This window comes from Mustela nigripes, chromosome 18 (genome assembly GCF_022355385.1).
Source record: "Mustela nigripes isolate SB6536 chromosome 18, MUSNIG.SB6536, whole genome shotgun sequence".
NCBI classification, from domain to species: domain Eukaryota; kingdom Metazoa; phylum Chordata; class Mammalia; order Carnivora; family Mustelidae; genus Mustela; species Mustela nigripes.
This window is the reverse complement of record NC_081574.1, coordinates 34,716,564-34,731,031: the sequence shown is the minus strand read 5'-3', so window position 1 is coordinate 34,731,031 and position 14,468 is coordinate 34,716,564. Positions and strand designations below refer to the sequence as shown.

The following is a 14,468-nucleotide window of genomic DNA, read 5'->3' as shown; positions in this document are numbered from 1 at the left end:
GGGGGCTTAAGTGGGTAGGAGAAGAATCAATGAAACAAGATGGGATTGGGAGGGAGACAAACCATAAGTGACTCTTAATCTCACAAAACAAACTGAGGGTTGCTGGGGGGCGGGGTGGGAGAAGGGGGGTGGTTATGGACATTGGGGAGGGTATGTGCTTTGGTGAGTGCTGTGAAGTGTGTAAACCTGGCGATTCACAGACCTGTACCCCTGGGGATAAAAATATATGTTTATAAAAAATAAAAAATTTTTAAAAAAAAGATTTCAAATTCAGGTACTTTTTTACCCTCAAATTCATCTTTGAACATTACATAATAAAATATTTACTATTAAATATGAATGTTTTTACTATAAATCATAAATTTTGATAATAGTATCACTAAAATTGAAAAGTGAGGAAATTTTTAATTGAAAATTATATAAAATTTTGGCCCTGGAAACTACTTTAGGTCTACTATATATAATCTCTAGTTATTCACCTTTTTGCTCCCCAAAACAGCAGTTCTTAAGAATATGTGTTCCCAAAGATTACTTGTAATCAACTATGCAGGATTTTTTCTATTAGTTTTTTTGAGATTTTACATTTTGAATTCTAATACTATGTTAGTTTTGTTTCCAAATTATTTATAAAAGCTTATTGAAACTATGTATAACTAGCCTAAGTTCTAGGTTCAGAGACAAAGAAATTGAGTGATAGAAAAAAGTAATGGTACTTTCCCTTTGGAAATGGAAAATGCTCTCTACCATTTTTTTGAGGTAAAGGCTAGCACTTGACAGCATTTTGAAAAAAGAAAAATTTATCTTCCCCACTACCCCATTTTCCTTTCAAGGCCTTTCTCTCTTCTACATTTTTTCCTCTAAATTCCTTTCTCATTGCTCATGTTTTCCCTACTCCTCAAATAAGAGGTAACAGGACAGCGATAAATAACTTAGATGTAACTTTATTACTTACATCCTCACAAGTAATGGATAAAATACAATGTAGCTATTATGATCTCATTTTTCAGATGAGGAAACTAAGAGAAAATATAACAAACAAGTGAAAAATTCTAAAGCCCATGTTCCCCTCAATGTATTCCATTCTGAAAAATGGTATCTCCTCTTCTTCAATCAACTTCCATATTTTAATGAAACTGATCTTAGCAAGGAATGAAAAGAAAGCAATATTCATAAAATAATTCAATCTCATTGAATAACTGATAACTCCTTGTTCCTTCTAAATATTTTTGCCTTGTAAAATGATGGAACCAGACAGGAGAGCAAACCTTGCCAGGAGTTTTCTCTAGGTTTCTAGATTCATAGCTCTTGCCATTTTCCATGCTCCTTTCTTCTTTTCAACTTTGAATTCATTTGCGTGTGCAGACTATCCTAAATGTGAGAGTTTAAGATACAAGCAACCCACATTTAAAAAGCAGATGTAAATTAAAGCATCTAAATAATATGCCAGTAGGATCACTGAATTATAAGAATTAAGTCTGTTCAAATGCATGCTAATGTTCTCTTGCTTTGTGATTCAACTTAATTCTAACATATTTACTGTCTTATACATGAAGTCATTGTGGAGTACAGAAAATAACAAAGCTTTGGGTTAGATAAACTTGTTAACTAGTATCAACACTGTGACTTAAGAGGTTTTAAGCAAAGTAATTTAACTAAGTCTCAGTTTTCTCTTCTACAAAACAGGGATAATAATACCCATCCACCTCCTAGGGTTGTTGTGAAGATTAAATACTATTAAACAAGTAAAGTGCCTAACTGAACTTTCTGACTTTTATTAAGTGCCCAATGAATCATTGGTGATATTATTGACATCAACTGAAGTCTGGCCGTTAATTAACTGTATATCCAATGTAAAGTCATTTAGGCTTACTACTAATACTAAGCAGGGGCTTTAAAAGACACATTAAATGGAAATAATACTTTCTTACTTGAAAATTACTTAAAATAATGTATGAGATGTATTGTGGAAATACAAAATTTTGTAAAAGTAAGGTAATACATATACACAAGAGTTTTTTAAGAAATTGAAGAACAGGCTGCTCCTGGGTGGCTCAGTAGGTTAAAGCCTCTGCCTTCAGCTCAGGTCATGATCCCAGGGTCCTGGGATCAAGCCCCACATCAGGATCTTTGCTCAGCAAGGAGCCTACTTCCCCTGCCCCTCTCTCTCTGCCTGCCTCTCTGCCTACTTGTGATCTCTGTCTGTCAAATAAATAAATAAAGTCTTTAAAAAATATATGTGTATACACATATATTATTTTTATATAAAGCTAATTTATATCTAATTTGTAGTATAATACATATGTGTATGTAAACATGTATGTTAAAGTTGGAGCAGTTATGAAAGAGCATGTTTTCAAAAATTAATGCCTCACTTTCACTCTGACTTCTCATTGTTCTTCAGCTATGAATCGGTCATACTTAGCACAGTCCCTTTGATGTGGGAAACAAAGGCAAAGAACTGTAACTTAAAACTTCCTTACAGCTTGCAGCCCACTGATGAATACCTGAAATATGCAGAGCATGACCTTCCTCAAGGAGCTCATGGCAGCCTTAGTACCTTAATGTTTAAAAGTAACCTTATAGGGGCACCTGGGTGGCTCAGTGGGTTAAGCCGCTGCCTTCGGCTCCAGGTCATGATCTCAGAGTCCTGGGATAGAGCCCCACATTGAGCCCCACATCAGGCTCTCTGCTCAGCAGGGAGCCAGCTTCCTGCTCTCTGTCTGCCTGTCTCTCTGCCTGCTTGTGATCTCTGTCTGTCAAATAAATAAATAAAATCTTTTAAAAAATAATAATAAATAAAAGTAACCATAAAGAGATACCTGGGCGGCTCAGTATGTTAAGCCACTGTCTTTGGCTCAGGTCACGATCCCAGGGTCCTGGGATCGAGTCCTGCATCAAGCTTGCTGCTCGGCAGGGAGCCTGCTTCTCTCTCCTACTCTGCCTGCTTGTGCCCTTGTTCTCCCTGTCTCACTAACAAATATCTTTAAAAAAAATAAAATTTTGGGGCGCCTGGGTGGCTCAGTTGGTTGAGCCGCTGCCTTCGGCTCAGGTCATGATCTCAGGGTCCTCAGATCGAGTCCCGCATCGGGCTCTCTGCTCGGCAGGGAGCCTGCTTCTTCCTCTCTCTCTGCCTGCCTCTCTGCCTACTTGTGATCTCTGTCAAATAAATAAATGAAATCTTTAAAAAAAAAATAAAATAAAATAATAAAATAAAATAAAATAAAATTTTTTTTAAAAAATTAACTTTATGTTCACATCAGCTGGCCCCTCAATGTCCTGAAAGCCTTGTTTCCAGATTCCTTGGAGATTTGTGCCATCGCTAGCCCCCACTATTTAAAAAGTACACAGTCAATCCTTACAATCCCAGTATAGCCCTTTCTGCCCACCAGTCCTGCCCCAGGAGTAAGGAAGGGGTGAAAGTCTAGGCAGGAGAGAGAGGAGGCCCCTGATTTCCCTGACTGGGCGCTGGAACTATTCCTGGCAGGTGCAGACAGACAGCTGAGAGAGCTGAGCAAAAGATAAGGGAACAAACCAAGAATCTCATGACCACAAGCTTCCCAGTCAGTTCTCAATAAAAGATTGTCCCTAAAAGCCCTCAGCAGCAACCCATTCGGGACTCTTCTCACCCTAGAGAGATTTTTCTTTCCTTTCTGCTCTCGCCTTCACTCAATAAACTTTCACTTCACTTCACCCTTTTGTGTCTGCAAGATTCATTCTTTGACTCTGTGAGACAAGAACTCTGCAATCCTGCAACACTTTCTCACAAATAAAAAATGTAGAACACTATATAAACCTGTGGCAGGAGTTAAGATGGCAGAAGAGTAGGGAGACCCTAAGCTTGCCTCATTCCTCAAACACAGCTGGATAATTATCAAATTCTGAACACCCAGAAATCAATCTGAAGTCTGAGAGAACAAAACTACAAGTCTACATATAGAAAAGCAAGCACCTTTGGAAGACAGGAGGTGCAGAGAGTTGATACGGGAGAGACATAACTTGGGTACTTCACAAGGGAGGTAGTCCTGCTTAGGGACACTACTGCAAAGCATTACAAGAAGCAGAGCACAAAATCTGAAATATTAGACATCCACCACTGCCAAGATTGTCCCCGGCTTAAAGGTGCTCAGGTGGCAAAGAGGGGCAGAAGCCCAAGAGTAGCCAAGGTGGTCTGAGGATTCCCTGGGTCGCAAGGAGAACAGGTGACACGTATGTGCGGCACTGTTTTCAGGCATGGGAATGGGGACTCCAGCTGAGGGCAGCTAGCCTAGGTGCTGGCTCTCTGCTCTGCGTTGCCATGAACTCTGAATTGCTGCACAGTTATGGGGCTGCTTTCTTGGCAGAGGCTGAAAAACAGAAAACATGAAATGAGACCTTCCCCCACAGAATCAGTGCAGGTCCACACCAGGGGAGTCCCTATAATTTGGAGTTTTGAAACCCAGTCACGCTCCAGAAATAAAACAGTTCAGACACAGGTAAGGTGAAGGCAGGGATCTGAAGGCAGCTGGGAACACGAATGATTATTCTTCTGGAGGGCTTCCTGGGGAGTTGGAGGCATAAACCCTCAGCACTAGTTCTAGAAGACGGGGTTTGAGGGGGTGAGGCTCTGCCATTTTCATCCTGCCCATCAACACTGAAAGACTTCTGGGAGCAAAACAGAGCCACCTAGTGGAGGCCAGAGCCCTGCACCACCACCCCCACCCCTAGCCCCCTAGAGACACATCTCCACTAGGGCAAGTCCACCTGAGAAACAGGGCAACAGGGTCCCTCCCCAGAAGACCAGCACAAACAAACATCTTGCACACACCAAGTTTACTGATCTTAGAGTGTTACAAAGCTTCAGCTCTAAGGGAAACAGGATCTAGCTTCCTTTTTACTTTTATTTTGTATTATTAGTTTTTCATTTTTCCTTTTTAATTGCTTTTTAATTTTTATTTATATTTTATATTTTTTGTTTGTTTGCTTGTTTGTTTATTTATTTACTTTTAGATGGGACTTCTTTTAACAAGCAGACCAAGACACACCCAGGATCTACTTTTGTTGTCATTGTTGTTTTTCTACTTTTCTTTTCTGGACAAAATGAAAAGATGGAGAAATTCATCTCAAAAGAAACAACAGAAAGAAGCACGCATGGTCAGATATATGAATCCAGATATAATTAAGATGTTTGAACTAGAAACTGGCAAGATATACTCTGTGCTGAATGGGAAAAATATGCAACCAAGAATACTTTATCCAGCTAGGCTGTCATTCAAAATAGAAGGAGAGATAAAGAGTTTCTCAGAAAAACAAAAACTAAAGGAGTTCATGACCACTAAACCAGCCCTGCAAGCAATATTAAGGGGGACCTTGGAGTAGGGAAAAAAAGACCAAAGCAACAAAGACAAAAAAGGACCAGAGAACATCACCAGAAACATCAACTCTATAGGTAACACAATGGCACAAAATTCAAATCTTTCAGTAATCACTCTGAATGCAAATGGAATAAATGTTCCAGTCAAAAAACATAGGGTATCAGAATGTATTTAAAAAAAAAAAAAAAAAAAAGTAAGATCCATCTATATGCTTGCTACCTGTAAGAGACACATTTTAGACACCAGCAGATTAAAAATGGGAGCTGGAAAATCATACATCATGCTAATGGACATCAAAAGAAAGCCAGGAAGAGGTTAATATTTAAGATGGTGGAGAAATAGGGGGACCCTGACTTTCCTTGTCCCTTGAATAGAGCTGTATTGATGTCAGATCACTTGGAACACCCAGGAAATCCATCGGAGGATTCGAAGAAGGATCTCAACAGCTGGAGGGAGATAGCATGGCAGCTGCAAGGTGTGTGGAAGTGAACTGTGGGAGAGAAAAAGTGCTCTGCTGAGGAGGGGAGGGAATTCTTTCCACAGGGAGAGAAAGGGAGAGAGTGCGGCCTTGGGTTCACACAAGAAGACTTCTAGGGACCAGAGGCCAAGGAGCCAGGGAACTAGTGTGGCAGGTTTTTCTGCAAACAGTGTGGAGCGCAATCTCTCAGGTTTTGGAAATGCAACACTTTTGCCAGATTGAAACTGTGGCGTGTGCTTCTGGGGAGGAAGAGGACGGTGGCCAGAGAGCACACAAAGTGGTGTAGGAATCTCCAAGATGCACTGAGAGAAATTGTTTTCCTTCCTGGAATACACTTGGTAAAGGGTATACTGCCACACTAGTGGCAATCCTTATATCAGACAAACTAGATTTTAAGCCAAATATTGTACTAAAGAGATGAAGAAGGACACTATATCATAATAAAAGGGTATATCCAACAAGAAAATCTAACAACTGTAAATATATATGCCCCCGGCACGGGAGCAGCCAGCTATATAAATCAATTAATAACAAATTTAAAGTCATTGATAATAATATGATATGACTGGGGGAATTTAACACCTCACTCACAGCAATGGACAGATCAGTAATTGGAAATAAGAGCTTTAAATGACTCACTGAACCAGATGGACTTAACATATATTCAGAGCATTTCATCCTAAAGCAGTAGAATACACATTCTTTTTGAGTGTACATGGAACATTCTCCAGAACAGATCACATACTGGGTCACAATTCAGCCCTCAACAAGTACAAAAAGACTGAGATCATACTATGCATATTTTCAGACCACAGTGCTATGAAACTCGAAGTCAACCACAAGAAAAAATGTAGAAGGACCACAAATACATGGAAGTTAAAGAACATCCAATCAAAGAATGAATGGGTCAACCAGAAAATTAAAGAAGTACTTAACAAATACATGGAAGCAAATAAAAATTAAAACATGACAGTCTAAAACCTTTGGGATGCACCAAAGCTGGTCCAGAGGGAAGTATAGTAATACAGGCCTTTTTCAAGAAGCAAGAGAAGTCAAATACACAACGTAAATTTACACCTACAAGAGCCAAAAAAGAAACGGAAAATAAAGCCTAAATCCAGGAGGAGAGGGAAAATAAAGATTAGAGCAGAAATCAATGATATAGAAAGCAGAAAAACAGTAGAATAGTAGATCAATGAAACCAAGAGCTGGTTCTTTGAAAGATTAGCAAGACTGCTAAACCCCTAGCCAGAATTATGAAGCAGAAAAGAGAAAGGACCCAAATTTTAAAAATCATGAATGGAAGAGTAAATATCCCAGCCAACACTGCAGAAATAAAAATAATTATAAGAGAATACTTTAAAAAAATTACATACCAACAAACTGGGCAACCTGAGAGCAATGGACAAATTAATAGAAACTTACAAACTACCAAAACTGAACCAGGAAGAAATAAAAAATTTGAACAGATCCAAAACCAGCCAAGAAATTGAATCAGTAATCAAAAATCTACCAACAAACAAAGTCCTACCCAGATGGTTTCCCAGGAGAATTCTACTAGACATGTAAAGAGCTAATACCTACTCTTCTGAAACTGTTCCAAAAAACTGAAATGGAAGGAAATCTTCCAAACTCATTCTACAAAGCCTGCATTACCTTGATTCCAAAACTAGACAGAGGCCCACTAAAAATGAGAATTAATAATGTCCAATAACCCTGATGAATACAGAAGCATAGGTTCTCAATAAAATACTAACAAAGCAAATTCAACATTACATTAAAGGATTTTTCACCATAACCAAATGAGATTTTTTTTTCCCTTGGCTGCAGGGGTGGTTTAACACCCACAAATCAATCAGTGTGATACACTACATTAATAAGAGAAAGGTTAAGAACCATATGATGCTCTCAATAGATGCAAAAAGGGCATTTGAAAAAAATACAAAATCCTTTCATGATAAAAACCCTCAACAAAGCAGGGATAGATGGAACATATCTCAACATCATAAACACAATATAAGAAAAACCAACAGTTAATTTTTTCCTCAATGGAGAAAAACTGAGAGGCCAGGAACAAGACAAAGATGTTTACTCTCACCATTATTATTTAACATATACTGAAATTCTTAGCCTCAGCAATCATACAACAAAAAGAAAAAAAAGCCATCCAAATTGGCAAGGAAGAAGTCAAACTTTCACTCCTCACAGATGACATGGTGCTCTATGTAGAAAACACAAAGGATGCCATGAAAATATTACCAGAACCTATCCATGAATTCAGCAAAGTTGCAGGACATAAAATCAATGTGCAGAAATCTGTTGCATTTCTATACATCAATAATGAAGGAGCAGAAAGAGAAATCAAAGGATCAATCCTATTTGCTGTTACACTGAAAACAGTAAGACAACTAGGAATAAATCTAACTAAAGAAGGAAAAGATCTAGGGGTACCTGTGTGGCTCAGTTGGTTAAGCATCCACTTAGGGGTACCTAAGTGGCTCAGTTGGTTAAGTTAGTCAACTCTTGACTATAGATCAAGTCATGATCCTATAGGCTGTTAGACCCAGCCCTGTGTCGGGCTCTGTGCTTATGGGGTGGTGGTGGGGGGGAGGTGTGTGCTTGAAGATTCTCTCCCTCTACATCTCCCGCCACATGTGTGTTCTCTCCCTCTCTCTCTCTCTCTCAAATAAATAAATAAATAAATAACTCTTTTTTAAAAAAGAAGAAGCAAAAGATCCCTACTCTCAAAACTATAGAAACACTTCGAAAGAAATTGAGGAGGACACAAAGAAATGGAAAAACATTCAATGCTCTTGGATTAGAAGAATAAACACTGTTAAAATGTCTATACCAACCAAAGCAATATACACATTTAATGCAATCGCTATCAAAATACCACCAGCATTTTTCACAGAAATAGAACAAACAATCTTGAAATTTGTATGGAACTACAAAAGACCCCAAATAGCCAAAGCAGTTCTGAAAAAGAAAACAAAACTGGAGGCATCACGATTCCAGATTTCAAGCTATATTACAAAGCTGTAGTCATCAGCACAGTATGGTACTGGCATAAAAACAGACATACAGATGAATGGAACACCATAGAGAACCCAGAAGTGGACCCAAAACTATATGGTCAACTAATCCTCAACAAAGCAAGAAAGAACATCCAATAGAAAAAAGACAGTCTCTTCAACAAATGACGTTGGGAAAACTGAACAACAACACGCAAAAGAATGAAACTGTACTACTTTCTTACACCATACCCAAAAATAAATTCAAAATGGGTTAAAGACCTTAACGTGAGAATGGAAACCATGAAAATCCTAGAGGAAGGCAGAAATGTCTTTGACTTGGGCCATAGCAACTTCTTAATAGACATTCACTACAGGCAAGGGAAACAAAACAAAAAATGAACTATCAGGACTTCAAGTAAAAAGCCTCTGCACAGCAAAGCAAGCAATCAACAAAGCTAAAAGATAACATATGGAATGAGAGAAGATATTTGCAAATGACATATCTGATAAAGGGTTAGTATTCAAAATGTATAAAGACTTTACTTATCAAAGTCAATACCTAAAAAATAAATAACCCAGCTAAGAAATGGGCAGAAGACATGAACTGACACTGTTCCAAAAAAGACATCCATATGGCTAACAGACAGATGAAAAAATGCTCAACACCACTCATCATTATCAAAATAAAAATTAAAACCATTATGAGAGGGATGCCTGGGTGGCTCAGTTGGTTGGACGACTGCCTTCGGCTCAGGTCATGATCCTGGAGTCCCAGGATAGAGTCCTGCATCGGACTCCCAGCTCCATGGGGAGTCTGCTTCTCTCTCTGATCTTCTCCTCATTCATGCTCTCTCTCACTGTCTCTCTCAAGTAAATAAATAAAATCTTTAAAAAAAAAAAAAAACATTATGAGATACCATCTCAAACCTGTCAGAATGGCTAAAACCACAGGTGTTGGCCAGGATGCAGAGAAAGGGGAACCCTCTTACCCTTCTGGTGGGAATGCAAACTGGTACAGCCACTCTGGAGAACAGTATGGACCTTTGTCCAAATGTTAAAAATAGAGCTACTCTATGTCCCAGCAATTCCATTTCTAGGTATTTATCAAAAGGATACAAAAATAGTGATTCAAAAAGATACATGTACCTCGAAATTTATAGCAGCATTATCAACAATAGCCAAACTATGGAGAAAGCCCAAATGTCCATAAACTGTTGAATGGATAAAGGAAATGAATGTGTATATATACAATGAAATATTACTCATCCAACAAAAAGAATGTAATCTTGCCATTTGCAATCACTTGGATGTAGCTGGAGTGTATTATGCTAAGTAAAATAAGACAGTCAGAGAAAAGCAAATACCCTATGACCTCACATATATGTTGAATTTAACAAAGAAAACAGATGAACATATGGGAATAGGGAAAAGAAAAAAGAGAGAGAGGGAAACAAGCTGTAAGAGACTCTTAACAATAGAGAACAAACTGAGGGTTGATGGAGTGAGATGAGTGGAGGATGGGTTAAATGGGTGATTGGTATTAAGGAGAACAATTGTGAATGATGAGCACTGAGTGCTGCACCTAAGTGATGAATCACTCCAAAAACCAGTATGCAGTGTATGTTAACCACCTAAAAAAAAATTTTTAATGCAACAAAAACAAATCAAAATAAAAATAAAACTTAAAAAAATTATTTGTAATGAAGTTCAACAAAGTTCTGACATTTCCTGCAATAAATACTTTTGTTGTCTTAAAAAAAAGTCTATTTTGTCTGATAGAGCTGTTGCTACTCCAGACTATTTTAGCTTCCATTTGCATATAATCTCTCTCTCCAAACCTTCACTTTCAGATTGTGTGTGTGTTTTTTCTGTTGTAGGCGGCATACGGATGGGTCATGTTTTTTTATCCATCCTGCCACTCTATTCTGATATGTTTTTAACAATCCTCACTATGAGATTTCACAAAATACAGTCTCATTCCCTTGCTAATGTATTTTTGCAATTAAGTTTGTTATCTTTGTTCTTAATGGTATATCTCTTTCCAACTCTCTTACACTTAAAATTTCAGGTTTATATTTTGTAGTACTTGGTCCATTTACAGCTAATTGGTGCTATAATTAAACACTAAATTTTTCGCTTCAAATATTTAAAACAAGATAAACATAACCAATAAATCTTACTTTTAAATAAACTTACATAGCTTCTGGATTCATTATGCAAATTGCTCCTGAACAGTGACATTTCTTTGTGTCATCATATGACATTCCCAGACTTAGTCCGAGCATCTGCGCAACAATAATGGAAAATGCCTCCAAAGTTATCTCCTTGGGGTACTACATTAACAAAAACAAAATTTCAAATGAAAGACAAATCATTCAAAGGTGATAAAAAGTGATAATTTTCTAATTTTGAACTTATTATTTTATCAAATACTTAAGGATAGAAAATACAGCTCTTTAAACAGGTGAAAAGCTAAGTTCTTCTTATGAAATTTTATTGAGAAATAAGCAAATTGAGTCTATGCCAAGATTGATCATGATTTAACAACAAAATACCTAATATAATTCCTAAGTACCTATCACAACAATATAAAAGAGCTGTTTTTCATTATATCTTTTGGCTACATGGACCATGATCTTCAATTTATCTAGTTTCTTAAAATAGCTCTTATATACATTTAGAATAGTCCACATGATATTCTGCTTCCCAGCACATGAAATGGCCACAAAACCAGATTACTCAGTTCAAGTGTGCTATCAGTTTCCTAATGGGATTCTCCATGACTCCATAACTCACATCAGGAGAAACAACAGAAAGACTCTCAAGGTAGCTTTCTTGTATAATAGCACTCACATATTTAACAAGTGCAGAGATAACTTCCATGCCAAGGAGAAATGTGATACTGGTAATTCATGATGAGCAATAACATCATGATTTCTCCAGTTATGACCAAATCTGGCATCGAATAAAGAACAGGTAAGGACAGGTTGTGAGGAAAATCAGGGCACTTCACTGCTCCGGTGATAAGCTCTAGTAAAAATTTACGGTTCAACTGGATTGTTAATAGTACTAGAGGTTACATATTATGAGAAATATAAAGGGAAAGCTGTGAACGAGCAACTGAACAGTAGATCTTCCTGATTCAGGTTATCAAAGAGCCTTGCCGTTGAAGCTGGGTCTGTCCCCCAACCCCACCCAGGTAGGGAGTTCAATCATAACCCTCCCAATGTTGAGTTCACCTTCTGGTGCCACCTGACCAGAAATCAGGTCATAATACCTAGAAGCTGCATAGCTCAGCAATATTCAAGTGGAGTGTACAGTAGGAATAGCTATTGTCCACAGAGCAAAACCAGTGGTAACTTTCAGCCAGGAACTTGGGGTACATGTCAGCCTAAGACCACAGATAGCCTTCCTGGGCTTAAAGTCAGTTCTTCCCAGACAGAGAAGATGATTCATACCCCTTCCATGGCTGCATGTAGCTCCTGGCCCTGCCCAACCATAAGCTTAACTGCAAATACCTAAGAGGCTGCTTAGAAAAGACTCTCCTGCTCTGTCCAAGAATGGGATTTAATTTTCAGTCTTATTGACTGCTGAATGTAGCTCTTGGCCCTAACTGAACAGAAAACCTAGCTGGTACCTCGGATAGCTGTGTAGCTCAGCATCTCTTGAACAGAGAGAATGACAGGCAGCAGTGAATAGCGACAAGGCAAAGCCAATGGCGCCATTTGACTGTGGAACTTAGGGTACAGGTCAGTTTGAGTCAAGACCAACAAGCCATCTAATTCTCATTCTCTACTTTTGCAGAGAAACTAATCTGCAGTCCTGCCTGTTGCTAAATACTGACTTCAGCCAGCCTAGACCAGAGAACCTAACCAGTGTACATGGGAAACTGCATAGCCCCATAGTGATACATGAATGAAGAGCACAGCCCATGGCTTTCCCCATCTTCAGAACAAAACCACTGTCCTATCTAGCCAAGAATTCAGTGTACGATATTGCCTATTTTGTGTCCCCAAACAATGGGCCATACAGGATTTGGGGTACATTCTGCTATCCTGCCATGTCAGGGAAGCTAAATCATAGTCCATCTCCTGCTGAGTAAGTACCTGTCCTACCCATCTAGGAAGCCTGATGAATGAACCCAGGCAAGTGCTGAGCATCTCCCACACCCTTACTTGGGAAGGGAATGAAGCCAGCCATCCTATCCAACAGTTACCAGCTAGCAGCAATTCCATCCCCAACCCCAGAACTCAGGCAGTAAACTCACCCAAAAATAGACCCTGAGAGCATGCTTCACCTTCCCCAGGGCATTACCAGTGGTCATGTCTTGAAACCCAAACTGCGCTGACTGATAATGAACTATCTCTGCAAAAGCAAATCAGTAAAGTCTGGAAGAGGAGACCACTTACTCAAATGCAGATATACCAACGGAGGCTCCTAGATGGCAACCTAGGAAGACCCTGAACTCATCTTTTCCAAAACATACGCAATATATTCCTACCTATAGAGCAATTCCTCCTGAAAAAGAACTAAGGCACATTAAACAACTTCTGGACAACAAAGGATAGAGGAAACACATAGAGAAATGAAGGAGATAAGGAGACACAAAAATAACGGGAACACCACCCCTGATTCTATAAGCTAGAGGCTATAGCACTGAGGGACTGTGAGCAGATCCGATTTTGAAAGCCAGAATTTAAGAGGAAAACAAGAATACAAAGGAACTGACCCTCCACCAAGTGATGAGGAATCAGAGAGGCTGACACAACTATTTACATTATCCTGTTGACTTGATAGCACAGATGGGAGCAAAATTCAGGCACTTTAGCCAGCCTACCCCCTTACCCAACTCAGGGCCCCTAGCCAACACCAGTCCTGGACACTCTGGGATACAGAGAGGACAAAAGTGCCACAGAGCCATTATAAAAACTAGAATATAGAGGAGGAGTCAAGATGGCGGAGAAGTAGCAGGCTGAGACTACTTCAGCTAGCCAGAGATCAGCTAGATAGCTTATCTAAAGATTGCAAACACCTGAAAATCAATCGGCAGATCGAAGGGAAGAAGAACAGCAATTCTGGAAACAGAAAAACAACCACTTTCTGAAAGGTAGGACCGACGGAGAAGTGAATCCAAAGCGACGGGAAGATGACCCCGGGGGGGGGGGAGGGGCCGGCTCCCGGCAAGCGGCGGAGCAACGGCGCACAAAATCAGGACTTTTAAAAGTCTGTTCCGCTGAGGGACATTGCTCCAGAGGCTAAACCGGGGCGAAGCCCACGCGGGGTCAGCGTGACCTCAGGTCCCGCAGGGTCACAGAAGGATCGGGGGTGTCTGAGTGTCGCAAGCTTGCGGGAATTGGAACGGGAAAGCCGGCTACAGAGACGGAGCCGACAAAAGATCACAGCTCGGTGTTACCTTGAACCGGTTGCAGGCTCAGTGAGCTTGGAGCGCGGCCGGAGGTCAGGCAGAAGGGAGTAACTGGGCGCTGTTCTCTGAGGGCGCACTGAGGAGTGGGGTCCTGGGCTCTTGGCTCCTCCGGGCCAGAGACCAGGAGGCCGCCATTTGTATTACCGTCCTCCGGAACTCTACGGAAAGCGCTCAGGGAACAAAAGCTCCTGAAAGCA

At 39.6% G+C, this 14,468-nt stretch overlaps 1 protein-coding gene across 1 annotated transcript in view; it reads right to left on the bottom strand.

The window, feature by feature from the left end:
- Positions 1-14,468, bottom strand: part of ADAM32 (ADAM metallopeptidase domain 32) — a 162,747-nt gene that overhangs the window by 67,695 nt on the left and 80,584 nt on the right. Inside the window, exon 11 of the mRNA XM_059384215.1 lies at positions 11,043-11,179. Within this exon, the coding sequence (XP_059240198.1) occupies positions 11,043-11,179 (137 nt within the window). The remainder of the gene's footprint in view (positions 1-11,042; positions 11,180-14,468) is intronic.